At 42.4% G+C, this 20,835-nt stretch overlaps 1 protein-coding gene across 11 annotated transcripts in view; it reads left to right on the top strand.

Moving 5' to 3' along the window:
• Positions 1-20,835, top strand: part of EPHA5 (EPH receptor A5) — a 194,704-nt gene that overhangs the window by 37,940 nt on the left and 135,929 nt on the right. For all 11 annotated transcript variants that reach the window (XM_053975281.1, XM_053975284.1, XM_053975287.1 and 8 more), the window contains one exon: positions 5,620-6,283. In XM_053975281.1, the coding sequence (XP_053831256.1) occupies positions 5,620-6,283 (664 nt within the window). The remainder of the gene's footprint in view (positions 1-5,619; positions 6,284-20,835) is intronic.

The following is a 20,835-nucleotide window of genomic DNA, read 5'->3' on the forward strand; positions in this document are numbered from 1 at the left end:
AGGTAAAATTGCCTTTCTGTGGGCAATGCACACAGAGTATCTTTGATGCTTTCACACATTCAAAGCCTGAGATCAGAGGTCTGTGCCAGACTTGCTTTCTTCCAAAAGAAAAAAAAGGTAAAATACGTAAATCCTTTTCTAGTTTTACGTCTTTGTGCCAGCAGATACCCGAGTAAACATGCATATGTTGCAGAGCTCTCTGTGGCAGGGTGGAAAAATTAAATAGGAGAGGATGAGGCTTCTTGTGGCAATGAGCCTGCGAAATATGTAGTGGGAAGAGAGGCAGATTCACAGCCCTTGGAGTGAGGGAGTCCTACCAGGAAGGTTTCAGGTAAGTCTTAGGAACACCTTTGTTTAGTGCTCTTAAGCTTCCTTTCCCTCTTTTGCTAAATGCCTAATTTCTTTTTCAGCAGTGCAAGGATGTGTGGAACTAGGAACAAGGCTTGAAATGTCTCTACTGCCTTTAGTGGATGCTAAAGAAAGTGAATGAGTCAGTGAAGACCAGTAACAAAAACTATTTCTGCAACACCCCCATCCCCTCAAAACCAAATAAACCAAAAGCTCTGAAATGTTCATCCCTGATGTCAGTGTTTGGTTTTGGGGCAGCAGCTTTTTGCTGTGCTGTGGTAGCAGATTGCACTCTTGGAATCTCTGAGATTAGAAACAAGCCTGAGTAGCAGACAGCTGGTGAATGTGTTTTAAAATTGTCCATTTAACCCAAGGCTGCTCCACTGAGTGCTTTTTTAACTCATATCTTTAGTTAGATGTGTGATATCTTTGGCCTTTCTCTAGACAGACAGCCTGTATGAAATGTGTGCTTCCTATTGATGGAGCTGCATTTTCACTTGCCAGCAGTAGTGTGCTGAAAATTTCTGATTCAGAAATAGGTCTTCTATAAATGATTTAACATCAGGCCATTGAAATGCATTTGTGTTTTCCTTCTTAGGGCTATTAAAGATGTAGAGAAAACATTTACCACCAAATTGGTTGCATTTTTGTTTTAATCCTGCAGATGGGGTTGATTTATATATCAAAAAATATGTGCTGCAGAGAGGAATTATAACATTACACAATTTTTCAGTTGTACTTAATTTTTTTCATGCCAATAATTTTCATCTCGATGTTGTCTCTTTAATGTGGTGGGATTTCTTTCTCATTAACTGTAAGGCACTGCATTTCATCCTGTGGTTTGTATTTCTTTGTTGGCTGAAATACTTCTCTGAGGTCTGTAGTGACTAGGAGGCTGGGACCAGGCAGAAGGTGCAGGGGCTCTTACTGCCATCTCCATCTCGTGGAGGGATGTAAAAGCAGAAGGGTGGCAGCTTGCCTGCAGTCTCTGGGGGGGAGACAGATCCAGCTGAAGAGAAAGAAATGGTGTAGTCCTACACGCAGAAAGGGGAAAAGAAGATTAAATGACAGAGCAGAGGTTTTGCACAATACTGGCTGCTTTGATAAAATCTGGTTGACTTTCCCTTGAGGATTATACAGAGATAAGCAGCCTTAGCTCATTAGCACCTCCCCTTTCTCATGCTCTGATGATTGCTTTAGGTTTGATGGCAGGTGGTGATGACAGGATTTGCTCTGATCTGGGGAGCAGTACTGAAAGTGCAGCACATCCTGAAGCTTGGATGTTAGGGCCGTGTGCCATTTCTTGCAGCTGAGATAAGACTCTAGCACAGTTCATTGATGTATTTATGCTTGGACCTTTATCCTCATGGTGTTTAGTGCTCTCAGTGCATGAAAGCAACCATTAGAATCACTGCACTTAGTTTTTCAACAAATGAACTTTGTACTCACTCCCAAAAGCACAACTTCTGAAGCAGCGCTGGAAATGAGCTTGACTGCATAACTCTGAGGAGCATCACGGTTGGGTCCTTGGAAATTGACCTGGCAAGTATGAAAAAAGTCAAGTGATGTTTTTCAGCATGCCTTCAAGTTAGGTCACTAATGATAGTACTGTAACATCACAGTCATTGTAAATGTCAACTCTATGAAAGAAATACGCGTTAATGCTCTGTAGATGGTGTACAGCACTTTACTGTGTACCTTGTGGCCATTCATAAATATCTCCACATGATAAAACTGGTCTGAGCAATTTCCAGTCCTCAAATGCTTTGCACCACTTCCTGTCAGAAGTTAACACTTCCTCATGTATGCTTGTTGATGTGAGCAGTTGTTCACGTGTTGTTCTAGTGATCCTCTGGCCTTCAGCCAGAAGAAAGCAAAGTTAAAGTCATTATGTCTTTCCTGGGCTACATTGAGATGTGCTCATCTGTCCCCTGGACTGGTTTGGCAGGGACCTCTCTGTAGATTGGGAGAAGTGGAGGGTTACTCTCCCTTTTCATCAAATGGAGAATCACTACCACCTAAAAATAGGACTTCACCTTTATATAGCGTCATGCTTTAACCCCATCCATCAGCTAAGCACCACACAGCCCCTCTCTCACTCCCCACCAGCGAGTGAGCAAATCAGAAGGGTAAAAGTGAGAACTCATGACTTGAGATAAAGATACTAAAACAGGTAAAGTAAAAACTGCACACACAAGCAAAGCAAACCAAGGAATTAATTTACCACTCTCATGGGCAGGCTGGTGTTCAGCCATTTCCAGGTAAGCAGGGTGGTATTCTCATTACAGTCTCTATCCATGGACCAGAGCATTTGGGGTAATGTTGCAATGAACTCCTCTCTTTGCCCCTGCTTCTTTTTTGGACTTAGCCATAGACTTCAGTCCCTTAGGATTTTATCTGCTCAAAGTGGAGCCTTATCTATGTGCCACAGTCTTTTCAGGGGTGTACCTGCTGCAACACTGACATAACCACAGCTACAGATACTTTGAGATGCACCTGTTCCAGCATGAATGTTCTACAGCTGCTTAAGGCTGTTCTCCCATGTGGACTAATCCCCAGGTCGCATTCCCATCAACTTGAGTTCACACTGCAGTTCCAGCATATCCAGTGTGGCATCACAGAAACATCAGTGATGGCCTGGGAATTTGCCAGCATGGTGCTTTGTCACTGCTGACATCAAGATGTTGCCAGGCCTGGCAGAGTAAGATGGTCAGCAGTTCAGCGAGGAGCAGCAACTACCAAGCACCAAGCTTTAGTGTGCAGTGAGGCAACCAAGCTCCATGGCAAGCCCAGGAGCCAGTCAGTGCAGAGCTCAACAACAATAACAGCTATAACTTCAATCTAGCACCTTGGAATCAAACCTGTCATTAATTCAAACCCTTCCAGCCCCACACTGGCCATCAAAAAGGACTGTGGTTTAACCCCACCTGGCAGCTAAGTGCCACACAGCAACTCATTCACTCCTCCTGCAGAGAATGAGTGAGAAATCAGAACGGTAAAAGTGAGAGAGCTCATGGGTTGAGGTAAAGGCGTTAAAATAGGTCAAGTAACAGCCATGCACACAAGCAAAGTAAACCAAGAAATTCCTTGGAAATGCCACTTCCCATGGGCATGCAGGTGTTCAGCTATCCCCATGAAAATAGAACTTCCTAACATATAATGGTGACTTGCAAAAGCAAACGCCATGATTCTTCCTGTCCCCAGTTCTTTCTTCTTGCCCCAGTTTTATGTGCTGAGCATGACACCATATGGTCTGGAATATCCCTTGAGCCAGGTGGGATCAGCAGTCCCAGCTATGTCCTCTCCCAACTCCTTGTGCACCCCCAGCCTCCTTGCTGGTGGGATGGGCTGTGAGGCAGAAAAGGCCTTGGCTCATCTAAGTGCTGCTTAGCCATCGCTGAAACATCTCTGTATCATCAGCAGTGTTTCTAGCACAATCCCAAAGGTAGCTCCATGTGAGCTACTATGAAGAGGGTTAACTCTATCCTAGCTGAAACTAGTACAATGCTAGACAAATTCACTTGGAAGTATATATGTACAGTATACTTATTACTTAAATTAACCATACTAGTTGAAGAATGGTGGTTTTCTGCTTTTAATTTCATATATCAAAACCTTCCTATTTACTGGAACATAGAAAATCTAGCTGCTGAATTATTCTGTGTTGCATCCTTTTCTTTTATCTTTTCTCAGTGACTCTCCTGGTAACTGTTAATTGTTTCTCCTAAAGTCAGGCATAAATCCTGCACAGATCTGCCTGGCTTTCACTGCAGACATGGCTTTGTCCAATTCTGTGGTGCTACTCAGTGATAATTACATCTTAATCACAATAGAGTTGCGGCCTGTTTAAGCCCAGAGACACAAAAAAAAGGTTAGAAATGAAAGTGCTGCTTGCCATGGCAAAAATATCTTTAGGTTAGATTCCTTACTTGGAAGACTGGTGGTGCATATAAACTCTGCATGTCACAGTGGGCATGTCTTCCTGTGCAAGTCCCTGCTTTCACATCCCAGGTTAGGGAGGAGAAGAAATGATTTTCTGATGATGGTGTTTGTAATTAATTTTTGACTGTACCATTGGGTTATGTTCTCATGTCACTTCTTGATGCTGTTTTACTTTAAAATGTAAGAACAACATTTCATTTTAAAAACATCTTCATTGACTCTGAGAGTGTTCTGTCTCAGCTCTGCAGTAATGGCATCTGGGCTGAGAACACTCTGAATGAACTTCATCTCAGGCTGTATTTCCAAGAAAATGTTTGGCCTTTGGCCATCAGAAGATATGCAGCTTGAAACAGGAGTACCTTTGAATTACACTCTGCGCATCTCCTTTGTGCTGCATCCGCAGCTGTGACCAGGTGTGTGCAGCAATGCTGAGCAGAGGATGGAGGAGGCATTGGGAATTAAGCCCTTGCAGATGAGTGGGTCAAAAGTAGAAGGGAAGAAAACTGAAACCAACACTGGCTCTCCTGGGTTCTTTGCTGCACTTAGATGGTTAATCTAATCTCTTAATGCAACACTAGGGTCGTCAAAAGCAGAGAGGAAACGCTGATGTGTATCTATGGTAGGCACAGTTGTGATGCTGCTGGCTCTGTGCTGCTCCAGGAAAAAGCATGCCCTTCAGTGATGCCCTTCAGAGCATGGCTAAAATAAAATGAACAAACAGTTGCTGCAATTCCCACAAAGCTGCAAAAAGTTGCCTGAAGCTCTGATTAAAAACCTGTGTAGCACATAAACAGCTCAAGATTTGCAGGTCCCTGTAACCTGTATTGGAAGTAATCTTCTTTTTGCATGAGCAAGAACTACACTGACTAGTGCACTTGGGGATAGCAAAAGCCCATTTATTTAGTATGTCACTCCACTGATTTTTTGGCATGCTGTTTGGTGGGGGAGAATAGCTTGTAGAAGTATGGTTTTCATTATGTGGGGCAATGATTTGAGGATGTGGTAGAAAGGAGCCTGAGGGAACTGTGGATGCATTGGAAAAGCTCACAGAAACGGGCCCATCTGCTTTTGTTTTGTTTTCTAACTGAATAGTAGTGGACAAACCCAGCAATGTTTTCCCACTTTTGAACTGTCTAAAACAAAGGGTTTTAACTTGCATCCTTTCCTATTTATAAAGGATCATTTATCTGACTTTACCAGGAATGTATCAAGCCTCTAGTACAAAAGCTTTTTTCCTGAAAGTCCTGAGTTCTGAAACCCAAGATGCTCTTTAGATGGGGAAGCTAAGAGTTGTGACTGTTTTAAAAAATACTTTTCCTTTTTATACAGTGGGAAGAAATTGGTGAGGTGGATGAAAACTACGCTCCGATACACACATACCAAGTATGCAAGGTAATGGAACAGAATCAGAACAACTGGCTTCTGACCAGCTGGATCTCTAATGAAGGAGCGTCCCGCATCTTCATTGAGCTCAAATTCACCCTGAGGGACTGTAACAGCCTTCCAGGAGGACTTGGGACCTGCAAGGAGACTTTTAACATGTATTACTTTGAATCAGACGATGAAGATGGGAGGAACATCAAAGAAAACCAGTACATCAAGATTGATACCATTGCTGCTGATGAGAGCTTCACAGAGTTAGACCTTGGCGACAGAGTGATGAAGCTCAACACAGAGGTGAGAGACGTTGGGCCCCTAACAAAGAAGGGATTTTATCTCGCTTTCCAGGACGTGGGTGCCTGCATCGCCCTGGTCTCCGTGCGCGTGTACTACAAGAAGTGCCCATCGGTAATCCGTAACCTGGCCCGCTTCCCTGACACCATCACGGGTGCGGACTCCTCGCAGCTCCTGGAGGTGTCAGGTGTCTGCATCAACCACTCGGTGACTGAGGAGGCACCGAAGATGCACTGCAGTGCAGAAGGGGAATGGCTGGTGCCCATCGGGAAGTGCTTGTGCAAGGCAGGCTATGAGGAGAAGAACAACACCTGCCAAGGTAAGGGTTTGAAGGGAGGGAGGGCACTGTGCTGAGCTTCCAAGGTGATGTGCAGTCTGGGCTTTCTTTTTCATGTTTTTTGTGCCTGGTTGAGTTGACAGTGGTGGGTCAGGTTCTCACTTCCACTGAGGTCCTTTGAGTAAGTGTTACAGCAAGAAGACAGAGGCCTGGGCTTGATGTCGTGGCACTTGACACCTATGTGCAGGTGCTTCTGGTGCTTACAGAGCTGCCAACAAGGAGAATCTGGCATTCTTCTATTAACTTTGGAGCACTGTACTACTGGGTCCATGAGACAACTGTAGTCTTATCTGTTATTTAGAGATTTATGTTATTTTTCCTCAGTATCAGGGTTTCCTTATGAGTCTTAGAAGCCTGGTTTCTTTTTTTTCTGAACTGTACCAGGGAATGTTTGAAGTTAATCTCTCTGTAGAAGATGCATTTTGTTTTTGTATTTGAAGGAGTGTGTTTTCTGCCTTTATCACTCAATGGGGGGCTGGGTATTTGATGTGGTGTGAGTTGATTGATTTTCATCTCTGGTAAATAATTTAATACAAAGCTGCTCAGAGTTAAACTTAAAGTCCCACTGATAAAAACGCTTCCATGTGTGCTGAAGTTTTCCCACAAGTAGCTAGCTGAGGTTCCCAGGTTGCTGGTCAGCATAAGTCTCATGAATCATCAGAGGCCTTGTGCAAGAGATCTAGGGTACCTAAAGCTCAAGACCTTAAAAAAACTACTTTCAAAGAACAGTGTACTCTGAGTGTATAATCTCATGGTTTGCTGTATTATACTTGTTTATAAAATTTGCCCTTCTGTTGTAAATACGTTACAGGTAGCCTAAAACAAATTTGCTTGTAAAAGAGAAGGGTAAACAAAGATTTCAATACAGTTTGCTCTTTGCAAAATTAATATATATTGGTTATCAGTTCCATCTCAATTGGCTTGTCTTTGCAGCCACTTAATAATGGGTAATAATAGATACTGTGGGGAAGGCAGAGGAATTCCACTTCAGCTGAAGTCTGTGTTGCATTTTCTCTTCACCTCACTCCAGACACTGATAATTGTTTGCAGTGTAGTACAAAGAATAGATCAGTGCATATCCACAGCAAACTGTGGTCTTGATCCATTATTCCTCGGTCACATCACGGTGACCCTGAAGATAGTTCAAATCTCTTCAAAGGTTGACATGGAGAGAAAAAGTAATGTTTGAGAGAAATGTTTGTGTTGGAGAAACCTCTACTAAACAGCATGTGGAGTGGTATTTTTGAGAATAGCTTCCTTTTTCTACAGATGTAGTCAGTACAGCAAAATCTGTCTTGGTTTTGCTTTTCCTCTGCTAATAAAGATATTTCTTCTTTTACGAGGGGAGAAGAGACTGACTCAATGTTTGATACTGTACAGTGGGGGAGCTAAGATCAACATTATCCCAAGTTGAGGAAATACAGACGGCCACAGACAAGGGATGTTGGTCGATAGATCAGCAAAGTTTTGCTTAATTATGGCAGAAAATACCATGTAACAAAGTGACAAGACATAGGTTTGGTGCTAGGTCTAGAATTTTTGGAGGAAAGGAGTCCTCTATTAGTCACCTTTCAAGTCCTGTCCTCTGATGCTACATTTCTCGAAGCACACTTAGAGGTCTTACCAAAAAACAAACAAACAAAAAACCCCAACCAAACAAAAAAGACAAAAAAAACCCTAACCAAACAAAAAACCACTATTAAAAAAAACCAACTATGAACCCATCCACCAAACCCAAAAAAATACAGATATAACCAGAAACCTGAGACCATCATTGAAGAAGCTGGGCTGCCTTTAGAGGGGTTGCAGTGTTGAGATAGCAATCTGGGGTGTGCTTTCAGAAGACCTTAGTGATTAAAGGCTGTACTTTCCATTTTTAGGTGTAGGTTGGGTTTTATTTTTTAATTTGTTTTTCTTAAGAGGACAGTATGTGGCCTCTCAATTTATGACTGTGTTGGGTAGGGCTGTGATCATAATTAGGAAGTGTAAAGATGCTTTGTGGTGGTTTATCCCTGCCCTATTCCTAAGGTATGTCCACAAAAACTGCTCTTTACCTTACCTACAGCCTACACCCTCGACAGGATTTTTATCACTTTATTGCTCTAGAGGTGTTAAAACCAGTAATTCTTTTTTTGTGGCCTAAATTCCATCACCAAATCAATGGGATTTGAATGCCTATGGCACATTCTGTTTGAGGGCCCCATTTGAATGTCCCGTGTTTAACCCAGGTTATTGTGCCAAGCTTACCCTGCTGGTTGGCTCCAAGATGCTCTGTTGATAGGAGGCATTCAGCCTTAGGCAGTTCAGGAGGTCTGTATTCCGCATGTATGGAAGTTCATGTCTATATCCCATGCGAGTAAAACGCTTTCTGGTTTGGTTATTGCTACATTCACAAAGATGAGATTGTCTTCTATTTATATGGGGTATTAAGTTAAACTTTGCATCTCTGAGCAGAGTAAATAACACCAAGAAAGGTCCTATGCATTTGTAAATACTGAACTTTTTTTTTACAGTCTGATTGATGCTAAGGAAATGCACTCCATGCTCTTGGCTGACATAATGATAATCTTGGCACTCTGCTGTGTAGCTTTCACAAACACCTAAATAACTTCTGACCTTTGGTTTGTAAATTACTTGGGTGCATCTTGCAAGTGGTCTCCCAGTTTGCTTTCACTTACTAAGCAGGTTTTTTGTGACCATGCTTTGGGAAACATTTTCAACCCAGAAGAGCCTGGCTTTGTTTATTAAAATTTCTACTGCAAAGATGACATTTTCCAATCTCTAGTGTCACGTCTGGACAGAGGAGGCTACACTCTTTTATTAGAGGTGATGTAAATCCCAGTCATCCTCACAAACATATGGGAACTATTGAAATCCCTTCTGCCTACAAATCATTAATTGGCAATGATGTTCTGAATTCATCATCTTGTCAGCAGGGTTCCTGTTTGAAGAAGGCACTGACAGTAACAGCTGAGCAATTTCTCTCACTGGGGACTCTGAGGTTGTAAATATGACATGGTCTAATCTCCTTATATAATATGCTCACTCTCTCAATTAATATAGGCAGCTAGGTAGTAGTTACTGTAAAAAACCCAAACTATTTGGATTTTTACACCTCTGTTGGCAACATAGCACATTTATCAGCAACTGCTAGGGACAGCTAGAGGTAAATTGTGACTGTGTTAGGACATGTTTGTAAGGACCAATGTTAAAGTTCATTATTCACAAGAATATATTGCTGTGCTAGTTACTAAGAGAAATTAGAGCAGTTGCTCTGTGAATTTCTGTGCTGGTTTCCAGAGTGGTGGTTTGATACCACTAAAGGACTGATGGTTATGGGCTTTGCCTCAGTTCAGCTGGTGCTTTCAAAATGGATCCTTGAGGAAAATGCCCGCTTTCAAGTCTGCTTGGCCAGTTTCAAGTCTCCTAATGGTGGTCTCTGCCCTAGCAGGCAGTACTCAACCGAAGCTGAGGGACAGATCCTAAAATGCTGTAAAAATTGGTGTAATGACACTGACATTTCTCCCTTTACGCATTCAGGGGTTTGACCAAAAAAATTTGTCTGCCCAATCTCTGCTTTCCTTCTTCCTGCACTGGCATAGGTGAGTTTTATTGTAACTTCAGTTTTAGTTGCTTACTGTAAATAGCAGCACTCACCATTGGGGTTTGTGTAGGAAATGCATACCATGACAAGGGCACTTCTCTTTGCATTCATCCTCACCTTCAGCCCAATATGTTTCCAGTGAGCAGCAAGAAGTACTTATTTTTATGCCTTTAAAGACAGTTGAGCCCGTGCAACTGGAAGAGAGGGGATGTTGACTTGTTAAGCTAATGAGAGCCAAACACATTTGCAGTGGTGAGGTCCTGCTAGTGTCCAGTGGGCTGCAAATGCAATTGATTTTGCAGAGCCTGATCTTTTTTCAGATGACTTTAGAGCTGAAGCACAAATAAATTAAATATTTTAGTAAAGAAAAGCTGGAAGAAAAGAAAAACTGCACAGAAGGAGAGCCAAAGTGAAAAGGTGAGTAATGAGTTCCGGAGGTCATGACACTCTCCGAGAATCGGTGCATGCTGCCACTTGAAGAGACATCAAAAGGAGTACAGTTGTTTTTAGCTAGCTAGCAGATATAGTCAAGCTTACAGGTGTTAGAGGTGGACAAAATAATGGTGGAAAACTCAGTGATATCTTTCTTCACCTTTGCTGTCTTCTGAGGAAGAACACTGAAACTGAGGGCTTGAGGAAAGATGGGTTGGGGTATAGTTTGTGGTTTTGGAAAGGAGCTGCTGCCAGAAAAAATAACTGGATTTTTTTTAAACACCTCTAGAATGTTCAAGCCCTTCTGCTGTCTTAAATATTGATGTTTGTTTGATTATTTTTCCCTTAATCAACTTTGCTGAACATACCTCAATGCATTTACAAAACCATATTTATTTTTGCTGATTGTTCATTACTTGTGTTGTGATTCAGCTGAGCTCTTGCCAAGAGAAATGAGTTTCTTACAGAAAACAAGGGCTGCAGAAAAATGTTCTGTTCACAGGTCATTTATTTTGGACTTAATTAAAACTAATTGACACCTAGCTTATGTAGTTTAGAAGTTTACCTGCTGAATCAGTTCCTGGATGATTTTGTTGCTGGCTGATTGGAGGTGAAGCAGAGCTACTCATCTTCCTCCAAAAGCAGAGCAATCAGTGCAGACTGTTCGAAGGCACTTTCCCAGAGCAGTGATTGCCATCCCGTTGATGAGCCACTAGAAGGATATTCAGAGGCAGTTGTTTATTTACAGCTGTGCAGGAGCGAGCAGGCAGAGGTAGTGACCCTTGGCTGGTGAGGAGCAGAAGGACCATCTGTGGAGGGTTGGGAGACAACTGAGGATTTACAAATGTAGTGATGGCAGAGCCATGCTTTACAACTCTTGGGTTTCTGAGTCTGCACAGCGGCTATCCCAGAGGCCTGAGATGTGAATAAAACAGTTGATACCACAATAAAGAAAACCCTGTGTATTTGCATATTATGTGTGGTTTTCTCAGGTGACACAGTGCAGGACTTCGGCTATTGCCTTCCCTATCCCCTTATTTCTAGAAATGGAAACATGTTGCTGCACAGGTAATCTTATTTTAAAACTTAGTCTTTTGCTCCCGAGCAGACAGTGTTTCTGTTTTTATGCCTTATATAGTTGCAGCAGGGGGCAACTTTTCTTCAGTCCATTCCACAACTTGCCTGCTTCTCTGCCTTATGTTGGCTGAATTTCCTCTCTCTCTCTCTCTCTCTTTCTCTCTCTCCCTCCCTTCCTCCCTCCCCTTCTTGTTCCCTATGCTAGAAAGGCAGCATACTGCTAAATCCTGCCTGTGTTGTGGGAAACTTCCCAACTGAGACTCAGGTAGATAAGGCAAGCGTGCTTTTACCTTTGTAAGAGAGTGGAAAGCAAGCAAAGTCCAGAGATAAAAAGAAATGAAAAAAAAAAAATCTCTTTTTAATTGTTCTACTGGGAGTTGATTACATGGCAAGAACAACAGTGATGGAAATATTTGGTATATGGAAAATACTGAATCTGGAAATACAGTTGCCCCTCCAAGGAGTTCTTTGCCCATCATTCATACTTCTTGTGCATTTTTCTGATTAAAATCAAAATTGGCTGGGAATATAGCATGCTAGGTGTTTATATAATTATGAGCTGAAGTACCTAGTTAATTTTAATTAGTCACAAACACAGCCAGTGTTAGAATAGCTGAATTTTTGGCCATACAGTGTGTATTCTCTTTTCAAATATAAAGAAAGTCACTTGAATGCAAAATGCAGTTGTGATTGGAGGGAGAATGGGTTTTATTCTGTAGAGAGGTGTGTGCATGTGTATATTTTAATGTTTTGTTCTGCAGCTGAAATAATTAACAAGAGCAGGGGAATGTTTTGCACAGATCAAAATTGTATTGCAGCAGGAGGGATTAAATATTACTCTCTTTGTTTTGTTTTGTGTTTGTATATTTGCTCTCCTTATTATAGGAGGCACAGTGTCTACATACTATGTGCAGTACATTATGCTTTACTAATGAGCTGTAACTTTCTGCACTACCTTGTATATTCATAACCCCAATGACTGAAGATCTTTTCCTTGTTCTGCAGCAATGCTTTTAGGCTACTGTTTTGACCAACTTAACATTCCTGTTCTTTGCAATCTGGCTGCTGTGCAGTCACCTTTCAGAAGGACAGTTAAGAAGTACTTTATTCCCTTCACAAAGTATAGATTGAGCAGTGCAAACAAAATAAGGTTTGTAAATGGCTTCAGCAGTGTGAACTGTGAAGGTCATGTTTGCTTCTTAGCCATAAGGTATTTTGGGACAGATCTTAGGGTATGCTTTTTAGTCTGGTCCTAGATAACTAAATGATATTTACTTGAGTGGAGCCTTTGTTTAGTTTTATCATTCTTGAAGATACTGTATCCACTGGTAGATTAGGGAATTTGTTAAATTATGGGATGGCAGAGGTGTTGCAGGACAAAAGGAGTGTTGGCCATGGTGTGGTTAGATTCCTTTGATTGCCTGCTTTGACTTTGAATGGCTTGGAAACAGCTCCCTTATTAATTGTGGTTTTTAGAAACAATTAAGGACTCTGGAAAACCACTAAGGACAAAGTGCATGAATGCTTGTTGGCAATGCAGTGAATTTAATTGCCTTGATTTAAGATACGGCTGTCCCCAGCTGCCCACTCTGCCCCAGTGCTGGAAGCTGCTGCTGGCTCTATAAAACCTGGATAGTTTGCCCATGACTGATGTGATCAACGGAGTGCTTGTCTTGATGTCCTGGCCTGGGGGCACTCTCCCTAGATGGTGATCTGTAGCGGAAGGGTGGCTGCAACCACTTGAACTGCCAAGGGTCTGCTAGAGCTCGTTTGTCAGAACCCTCATTCCACCTAATTTATATGGGGTATTAAAATGAAGTGGTACTATTGTTTTGCTCATAATTTGGGTTTTCAGTTTTGTATTTCTCATTTAGAAACACTTAGCAGTAGTTAATGATGTGTTCACATTTCAATAATAAGCTTTCCTCTCTGCATGCTTTACATCTTGACCATTTTCACTTCCTCTGGGTTAAAATTGAGGCTGAAATCCAGGCTCCACAAAAGCAGGCTACAATTTTGCCTTGTATGGACCGATTCACAGCTTATATTTTATTTCTTTAGCTGAAACTTGTGTCCTTTACAAGGTAAGTCTTCAGTAGAATGAAGTAAGAGCAAAGACACCATGATACATATGTCTGTAGAAAGAGTTGAATCTGCTCTTCATGATAAAAGAGATACCCATTTATTTTGCTGGAAGATTGTTCATTTTTTGTCACTGAATAAGTTAATCTGGTATAGACAGAATTGTGTATGAGCAACACAGGGTTAAGATTGTATTGAACATGGTTCTGATGAGCTTCCATTTTTTATTTCCCTCAGGGTGGTTAAGAGGTTTTTAATGCTGGAGCAAACTCAGAGGGATAGGTGTTACATAAACCCCAAAATGTATACACAAAACAGATTAGAGAAAAAAAAAAAACCCAAACTAAGACAAAAGAGGCAATTCAAGGCTTGTGGATGTCCCTTACTACCTTCATACACCTGTCTTTATAAATTTATGTCCTTAAAAATACAACTGAAGTTTGAAGAACTGGGATTTAAGATGACAACTTTCTTCTCACTGTAAATGACAGTCAATCAATTTAATGCCAAGAAAAATTCTACATCCCTTCTCCTGAAAACTCAGGCTTTAAGAGCTGCAGGTAAGTGGCAGTATCAGGACAAACTCCCTGTCTGGGGGGTTGAAAGAAGACTGTCCCTGCCTGCATGTCTCCTTATGCCACCCACAGTTATATTCCTGGAAGCAGGATGTGTGGGAGGGGATACACATCAGCAGAACATCTTCATCTGCATCTTCATGGTCCTCATTGATCCTGCTGTGGTAGTGATGGTGGTGGGCTCAGCTTCCCTGACGGGTTTGCGTGACCAGTGTGGCACTGGGGGTAAGTGCTGACTTGAGATGTGACCCATTCTTGCAGTGACACTTGGAGAGGTATCCTGAGCCAAGTCCTCACGGTAGCTTTTGACTAGCTAATGAGTACTTTTGCTGCCACTTGAGAAGTGAGTGTTTCAGTGTGAGGAAAGAAATAGTTAATGCAGACTATTAGAACTGCTTCCAGGTCATATGAAGGGCCTTCCTCTCTTGGATCTTGAATTACCCACTTCATGAAGTAGGTCAGAGTCGCTATTCCAGGTTTTACAAACAACAGCCTTTGCCTGAGTTATTCAATGCCATTCAGAGACTAGAACCTGAACCAGGATTTTGGTATCAGTGCTGTGCTTGATCTCGTGCACTTTTTTGTGCTCTTAAACTAACCTAAAACCCTTTTAAGATAATTCATCTCCAGGTGGATTCATTGAGAAATAACAATGAAATTAACATTCCTCTAGAGATGGAATTTGAACAGAAATTGTCGTTTCAAAATGCTTGCTTCTGTACCTCAGTTAGATGCTTTCTTTCCAAAAACCACTTGGCCTGGATGTGCATTTTCTAAGCAGGACTCTCACATCACCTAGAGGCTCTACCTAGTGTGGCAGCTGTGCCAAGGAATCTGTCTCTACCCAAGAGTCCATTTCACTGCCAAAACATCAGCATTATTGACTACCAGACACTCTGCATATATATAAAAAAGCGTCCCCTGCCCCAGCAGACTGTCCAGTCCCTCTGCATGTGTGTGACTGGTATTACTTGAATAAAACGAGCCTGTCTAGGGAGCCAACATGACCTTTGTTGAACTCCAAGTGATGGCTGCTCCCCAAGTGAAATTGCTGTCTCCTGTGTGGCTGAAGAGTTGCTCTGGTACAGTACTAATTCCACAAATAATACATTGGAGGGCACACCGGGTTGGACAGTCTGCTATCCCATTGCAGTGGTGACGGGGTCACAGTGTTGCCTTCAAAATCTGCCTGGAAAGGAAGGTTTTTAATTACTGCAGAGCATGGGGAATGTGCTAATTTGTAATTTGGCGGAAGCAACCTGCGGGCTGCAGCTTCCCAGCTCCAAACTGCTGCTCAGATAGCTTGCAACCCAGGCAGTAACAGAGCTAGGACTGTGGACTTCATTACTGCTGGGGCTCTGCGCAGGTTCAAGAAGTGACAGCAATGTTGGAATCTTGGGACAGGAGCCAGTGTTTTATTAGTATAAATCCAAGGCAATTGGGCATGTTAATTACTGGAAGAAATTCACAGCAGGGAGGAAGAGGTCCAGGATCATGGGGAGATGCCATATATAATTGCCAAGGTCCACAGATGCCCTGTGACCCTGTGCTGCTGGGATTTCCTGCATTGCAATGGTTGACTCGTAGCAGATTGAGTGTTGTCATTGCAGGCTGCAATGTCTTAGAGCAAAGTGCCTGCAGAGGGAATTGGAGACAAAAATAGCTTAAGGCTCACAGAGTACTGTAGCAAAAGTAATCATGGGACCCTCCAGTACCAAGTCAGATGTTGGTCAGGGCACATGTAGGCACATGAGTGTGCTGGTAAGGGGTAAGCAGACAGGTGATGTGATTTTACTCTTCCTGTCCTACCTGATTTTGGGTCTGATTTTTGCTCGAGCACTTGATGCTCTTTTACTGCCAGAGCAGTAAAGCAGAGCAGTAAAGCAGAGCAGATGATCAGCAAGAGACTCTTTATAGAAGTGAAATGCTACAAACCTATGAAGAAAAAGGCAGGTGTCTGTCTTGCAAAATAATCTTTCCCTCTCTGCCTACCTGAAGTCCTCAGTCAGGCTCAGATAAAAGCTTTTCTCTCCTCCCTGGGCACAAGACTGGCCCATATTATTTATTTATTTGTAAATTTTTTTTTAGAAGAGCTTTTACGTTATTTTTCTTTGCTTTCACAGTTCAAGCATGATTTAATGTGTCAAAACTAGTTTGCTTAGCTGGCCTTGATTATCTTCCATACTTCCACTAAAACAGGGCAGTCATCCTTCCAGGCATTGCTGCTGCCCAGACAAATGAAGTGTCACAGCAGCTAGGATCTGCTCTTGTGTTGTGACAGCAGTAGCATCCTTCAACAAAGCCATCAGTAGGGAATTTAGATGAGGGTAATGCCTACAGATATGGCTTGGGTCAGGGCAGTGTGGGCCCACACAGGCAGAAGTGGAGACAGCCTTATGCTCAAAAGACTTAATCGATCATTCATGTGCAAAGGCATTTTGGTCCAGATTGAGAGTCTAGCTAGTACTAGAGAGAGAAAGAAACCATCCTGTGGGTGCCTGCACTAGTGAGCCTGGCAGAAATAACACTGAGAGACCTTGCTGCAGGGTAGTGCTGCCAGACTGATACATCTGGTTGCAGGTTTCCTGGCAGAAATGAATTGCAGTGTGATCTTTTGCATTTTGTAGTCAGTGGGGATTTTGTCATTGATTTTGGTGGGAGGGAGATGGTAATCCTTTATGATATGTTAACTAAATGATTTCCTGGCTTAGATCTTTATTAAGTGTCATACTGGTTGCCAGCAGAACACAGCCTATAGGAAAGAAATTTAGTTCATGATAATTGGTACAGCTCAGACCTATTTGTCAGCAAGTGGTCTGATCCTGATCTCCTCCAAACTTCCCAAATATCAGTTTCTGGCATTTTGTGGTTGTCTTTTTCTCACGTAATGCAGGGGGACACAGGCTAAAATTCATCCACCTGTTTCTGCACTCTTCTTCATTGAAGAGAGTAAGGAAGAAATTTTTAGTTGCTTCTCACTCTAATTAGTTTAGAATGGCATAGCAGCCCTTGAACCTGGCTGCAGGACATGGTGCATCGTAGGAAGCCTTCCCTAAGGTGCTGCTGTGTGCTCAAAGGAGCAGGAGCTCTGCTCTTGGCATCCTCATCACTGATGTCTTCAGGCTCTTTTCTCCTGGATGCATCAGTTACACAGTACTCAGCAGTCAGGTCAGACATCTCCTGGTGTGTTTTTGCTGGGGTGTGTGGGATGGCAGCCAGCTGGAAATCTGGTGCTCGGGGACTAGTGAAATCATTGTGTGAGTCTGTTATTGACTGAGCTCTGACCATGGCTAATGGCATTGACGAGTTGTGTCATCCTGATCGTGAAGGCATTGGGTCGTGCACTGGCTCTGAAATGTAGCATGTTAAGTGCACTGGTAGATGGGGGGATGTGCTCCCTGCCAAATCCTGCCCTTCCAAAATATTGTGTGACTGTTTGATCTGGTAGCCTCTTCTTTTCTCCTGTGTTGTTTGTTTTGGGTTTTTTTTTTTTTTATTGTAGGTTTAGTTTTTTGTTAGCTTTTTTTCCCAATAAAAGACTATGCTAGACTAGACATTGGTGTGTAAAACACTGGCCAGTGTTGTCTGGAAACTTGATTCCATGACTCTGTAAACTGACACAAAAAGCATTTATCAAGATACCTGTGCATGACTCCTTCTATGTCTGCAGTCATTCAGGTATGTGCAAGTCATTTTGCTGTTCTTTGTGGGCACCATGCACACAGCTAAAAACACGATGCCTCTAATGTGGCATCTGTGTTTAATACCATGTGTAGCTCTCAGCTAAGAAGAAAAATGAGTATTTTACAAGAAAAGAAAAACCAAACTAGAATGAATGTTTTCAGATGGAGGCATTTGCTCTTAGGCTGGAGGCATAAAAGCACCAGTTTAAAGTTCTAGTGTTCATTTTCACTGAGCTTACTGTAAGCATTTTGCCACTGTGGTTGGGAAGAAGCAGAGGCAGCCCAACAGTGGTGCTGCAGTTCTGTCGTAGGACTGAGTGATGTGGGATTTAGTGGAGGCACCATGTTACTGCTTGTGTGCTGCTGGCAGGTGGGTGAGGGCCCGTGGAAAACCAAGCTAGAACATTTCTGGTTGTGGAGTCACCTTCAGTGTTTTGCACTGTGTACATGCATGAAAATAGCATGGGCTGTGGATATAGAGAAACAAAAACACTCCTGAAAGTTTACTGAGCAAAGGCTTCTGGTTTAACAAATTCAAATTTCACATGTTTCAAAGACTGATTTCCAGATGCCATTGGGAAGAGTGTCAGGCCACATTCAGATTAGCCTTATTGTTCCATAATATCTTACTGGAGTACAAGGTTAATTAGTACCATAGGCAATATGCATTATTCATCACAGCAATCAGGCTTTTCTTCTGTTGGTCTGTTGTATGCTGCAAATGTTTTCCCTTCCAATAACAAATCCTTGATATATCATTTTCAAATTTAATCCTGCCATATCATATTTGTGATATATAAATTATCTGGGCACTCTAATACTGAAAAATATTTCAGGTGTCAAAAGTACTATAATTTTAATGTTTAACTCCTGGCATGCTTTAGCATAAGCCTGAAGGACCATGGGAGCTACAAGATTATTTTATTGATGCCTATCTTCAACCTGCCCCAAACTGGGGATAGCACTAGTGACAGAAGTAGTGCAGTTGTTCATAGCAGTACTGTTTTCAGTGCTAATTATCAGCAGTATTCCATTGCAGGCGTGCAGTGCTGAAGTTGTGTTGCTGCTATGTACTGTGGCTGCTTGCAATACCCCAGCACAGATCTCAAGCATCTCGATTCCCACCCTGACATTTGTGGCAGGGGAGGGCTCTTTGTAGTAGGGCTCCTTCAAGCAGTGATGTGAGGTGCTCTTGGCTACTTTGCAGTGCCAGGGTCCCTGCTTCAGGGTACCATGTGGGCTGCAGCTTTCAGCACTGGCTGACAGGTTTGCAGAAGGTCTAGCAAGCTGTGCTTTTCACTTGCAAGGTGTGTTTGTGGTGCAGAGGGTTTGGCCTTTCTTTCTCAGTTCAAGAATCCAGCACTACCTCATCCGCAGGGTAGTGTGTCCACTGGAGGAGAGTCAGGCAGGAGGAGGGGTTACACAGTGAAGTGATTCATCTGATCCTTGCTCATTTTCACCCCTGGGGTCCTGCTGCCCTCTTTGTCCAGCATTCAGGAGTCTGAGCCAATCCCATATCCTGAGATTATTGTGCTGAAGATGCCTGGCATAGCTTCCAGAGCAGCACTTGGAAAACATGGTGATCCCTCTCTGCCACCACACCTACTGAAAGAATAATACTAGTCTGAAAGATCTCTGGGACTTGTTTCACTGCTGCTTTCAAGCTCTGACATTTCACCCTGGCTGCCTTCTGGAAGAGTTTTCCAGCCTTGTGTCAGGTGTACGTATGTGCATTAAAGTGTATGGATAGGTATTAGGAGGGAAAGCTGAGACACAAAAACTGTGTGACTTGCCAAAGGTCACACAAACCAATTTTGATTGGTGGCTCAGGCTTCCTGCTTCTTCCATCCTGGCTTCAAGATGATTAGCAATTTTTCTCATTTCTCTTACTGTCCTGAAAGGATTTTAGCATGAACTTCCTTTCTAACATAAGATGGGGTAGCCTCCTTGCACATCTGGGCGTGTCTTGCAAAGTGATGTTGTACTGTCAGGGCCCCGGGGGAGTAACTTGAACTGACATGGCTGGAGGATAAATATGGCAGATTTCTACCTTAAATAGCCTGTGGCAACAAATCCACTGCACAAGCAAGGAATGCTTGAGATTCCTTTGTGTTCACATCTGTAAGTAAATATTTTCCGGAACCCTGACTCACTTCCCTTCTGCCCCTCTTGTTTTGTATGTGCATTGTTCTCCCCTCCTGACTCTCCCTTTAGGAGGAGCCAGCTTAGGTGACTGCTTTTCTGCTTGCCTCCTCCCAGCTGGCATGGAGGGGAATTCCAAGGGCAGGATTGTCACAGTGGAATGCAGAACACAATGTTGGATTTGTGTCAGATAACAGAAAAGGAACACATGCTTTGAAAGCGAGTACCCCTGGTGTGTCCGGGGCTTTCTGGGACAGTTTGGAAACAGCTTTTTAGCAAGAACAGGCAGGTGGATAAGTGCCCAAATTAGACTTATCTGTCAAACAACTAGCAAATATCTGTGGTCTTTGATTTAGATGCTGTTGTGATATAAACAAATGAGCAGTCACAGGACTGTAAAGAGATGATGATGAGTATTATTCTTTTCTCCTGATTATTACCCACTGCTTTGAAACAAGTAGTTGAGATTCTTGTCAAGATCTCTGCTCTTGTGTAAAAGTGCATTTGTAGAGCAATTCTGATTGCTTCCAGTTAAAAAGGAATACATGCAATGTTTCCTTAAAAGTTGGTTGTAGGCAACAGAATAATAAGTAAAATGTACCTAAAGTATAATTATGTAAATCACCAAAAGTGGAATGGCTTTATCAGCTTAGTCTTTAAGAGGCACATCAATAACTTAACGACCTTTGATAAATGTACAGTGTATAGATCCTACTTTGTAGCACACTCTTACAACATAATGGCAAAGGAATCTAATTTTTCGAATAATTTCTGAGGACAAACCCAAAATTCACAGCATTCAGCAGTGTGTGATTTTGGTGTTGTGTTGTAAATCATCATGGTTAAAAGTGTTAATGAGAGAAAATCTTCTGTAGATGCTGCATCCACAGATCTCTGAAATAGCTTGTGGGGGCAAACACTAGACTATGTGTCTGATAA

Source organism: Vidua macroura, chromosome 4, assembly GCF_024509145.1.
Source record: "Vidua macroura isolate BioBank_ID:100142 chromosome 4, ASM2450914v1, whole genome shotgun sequence".
NCBI classification, from domain to species: domain Eukaryota; kingdom Metazoa; phylum Chordata; class Aves; order Passeriformes; family Viduidae; genus Vidua; species Vidua macroura.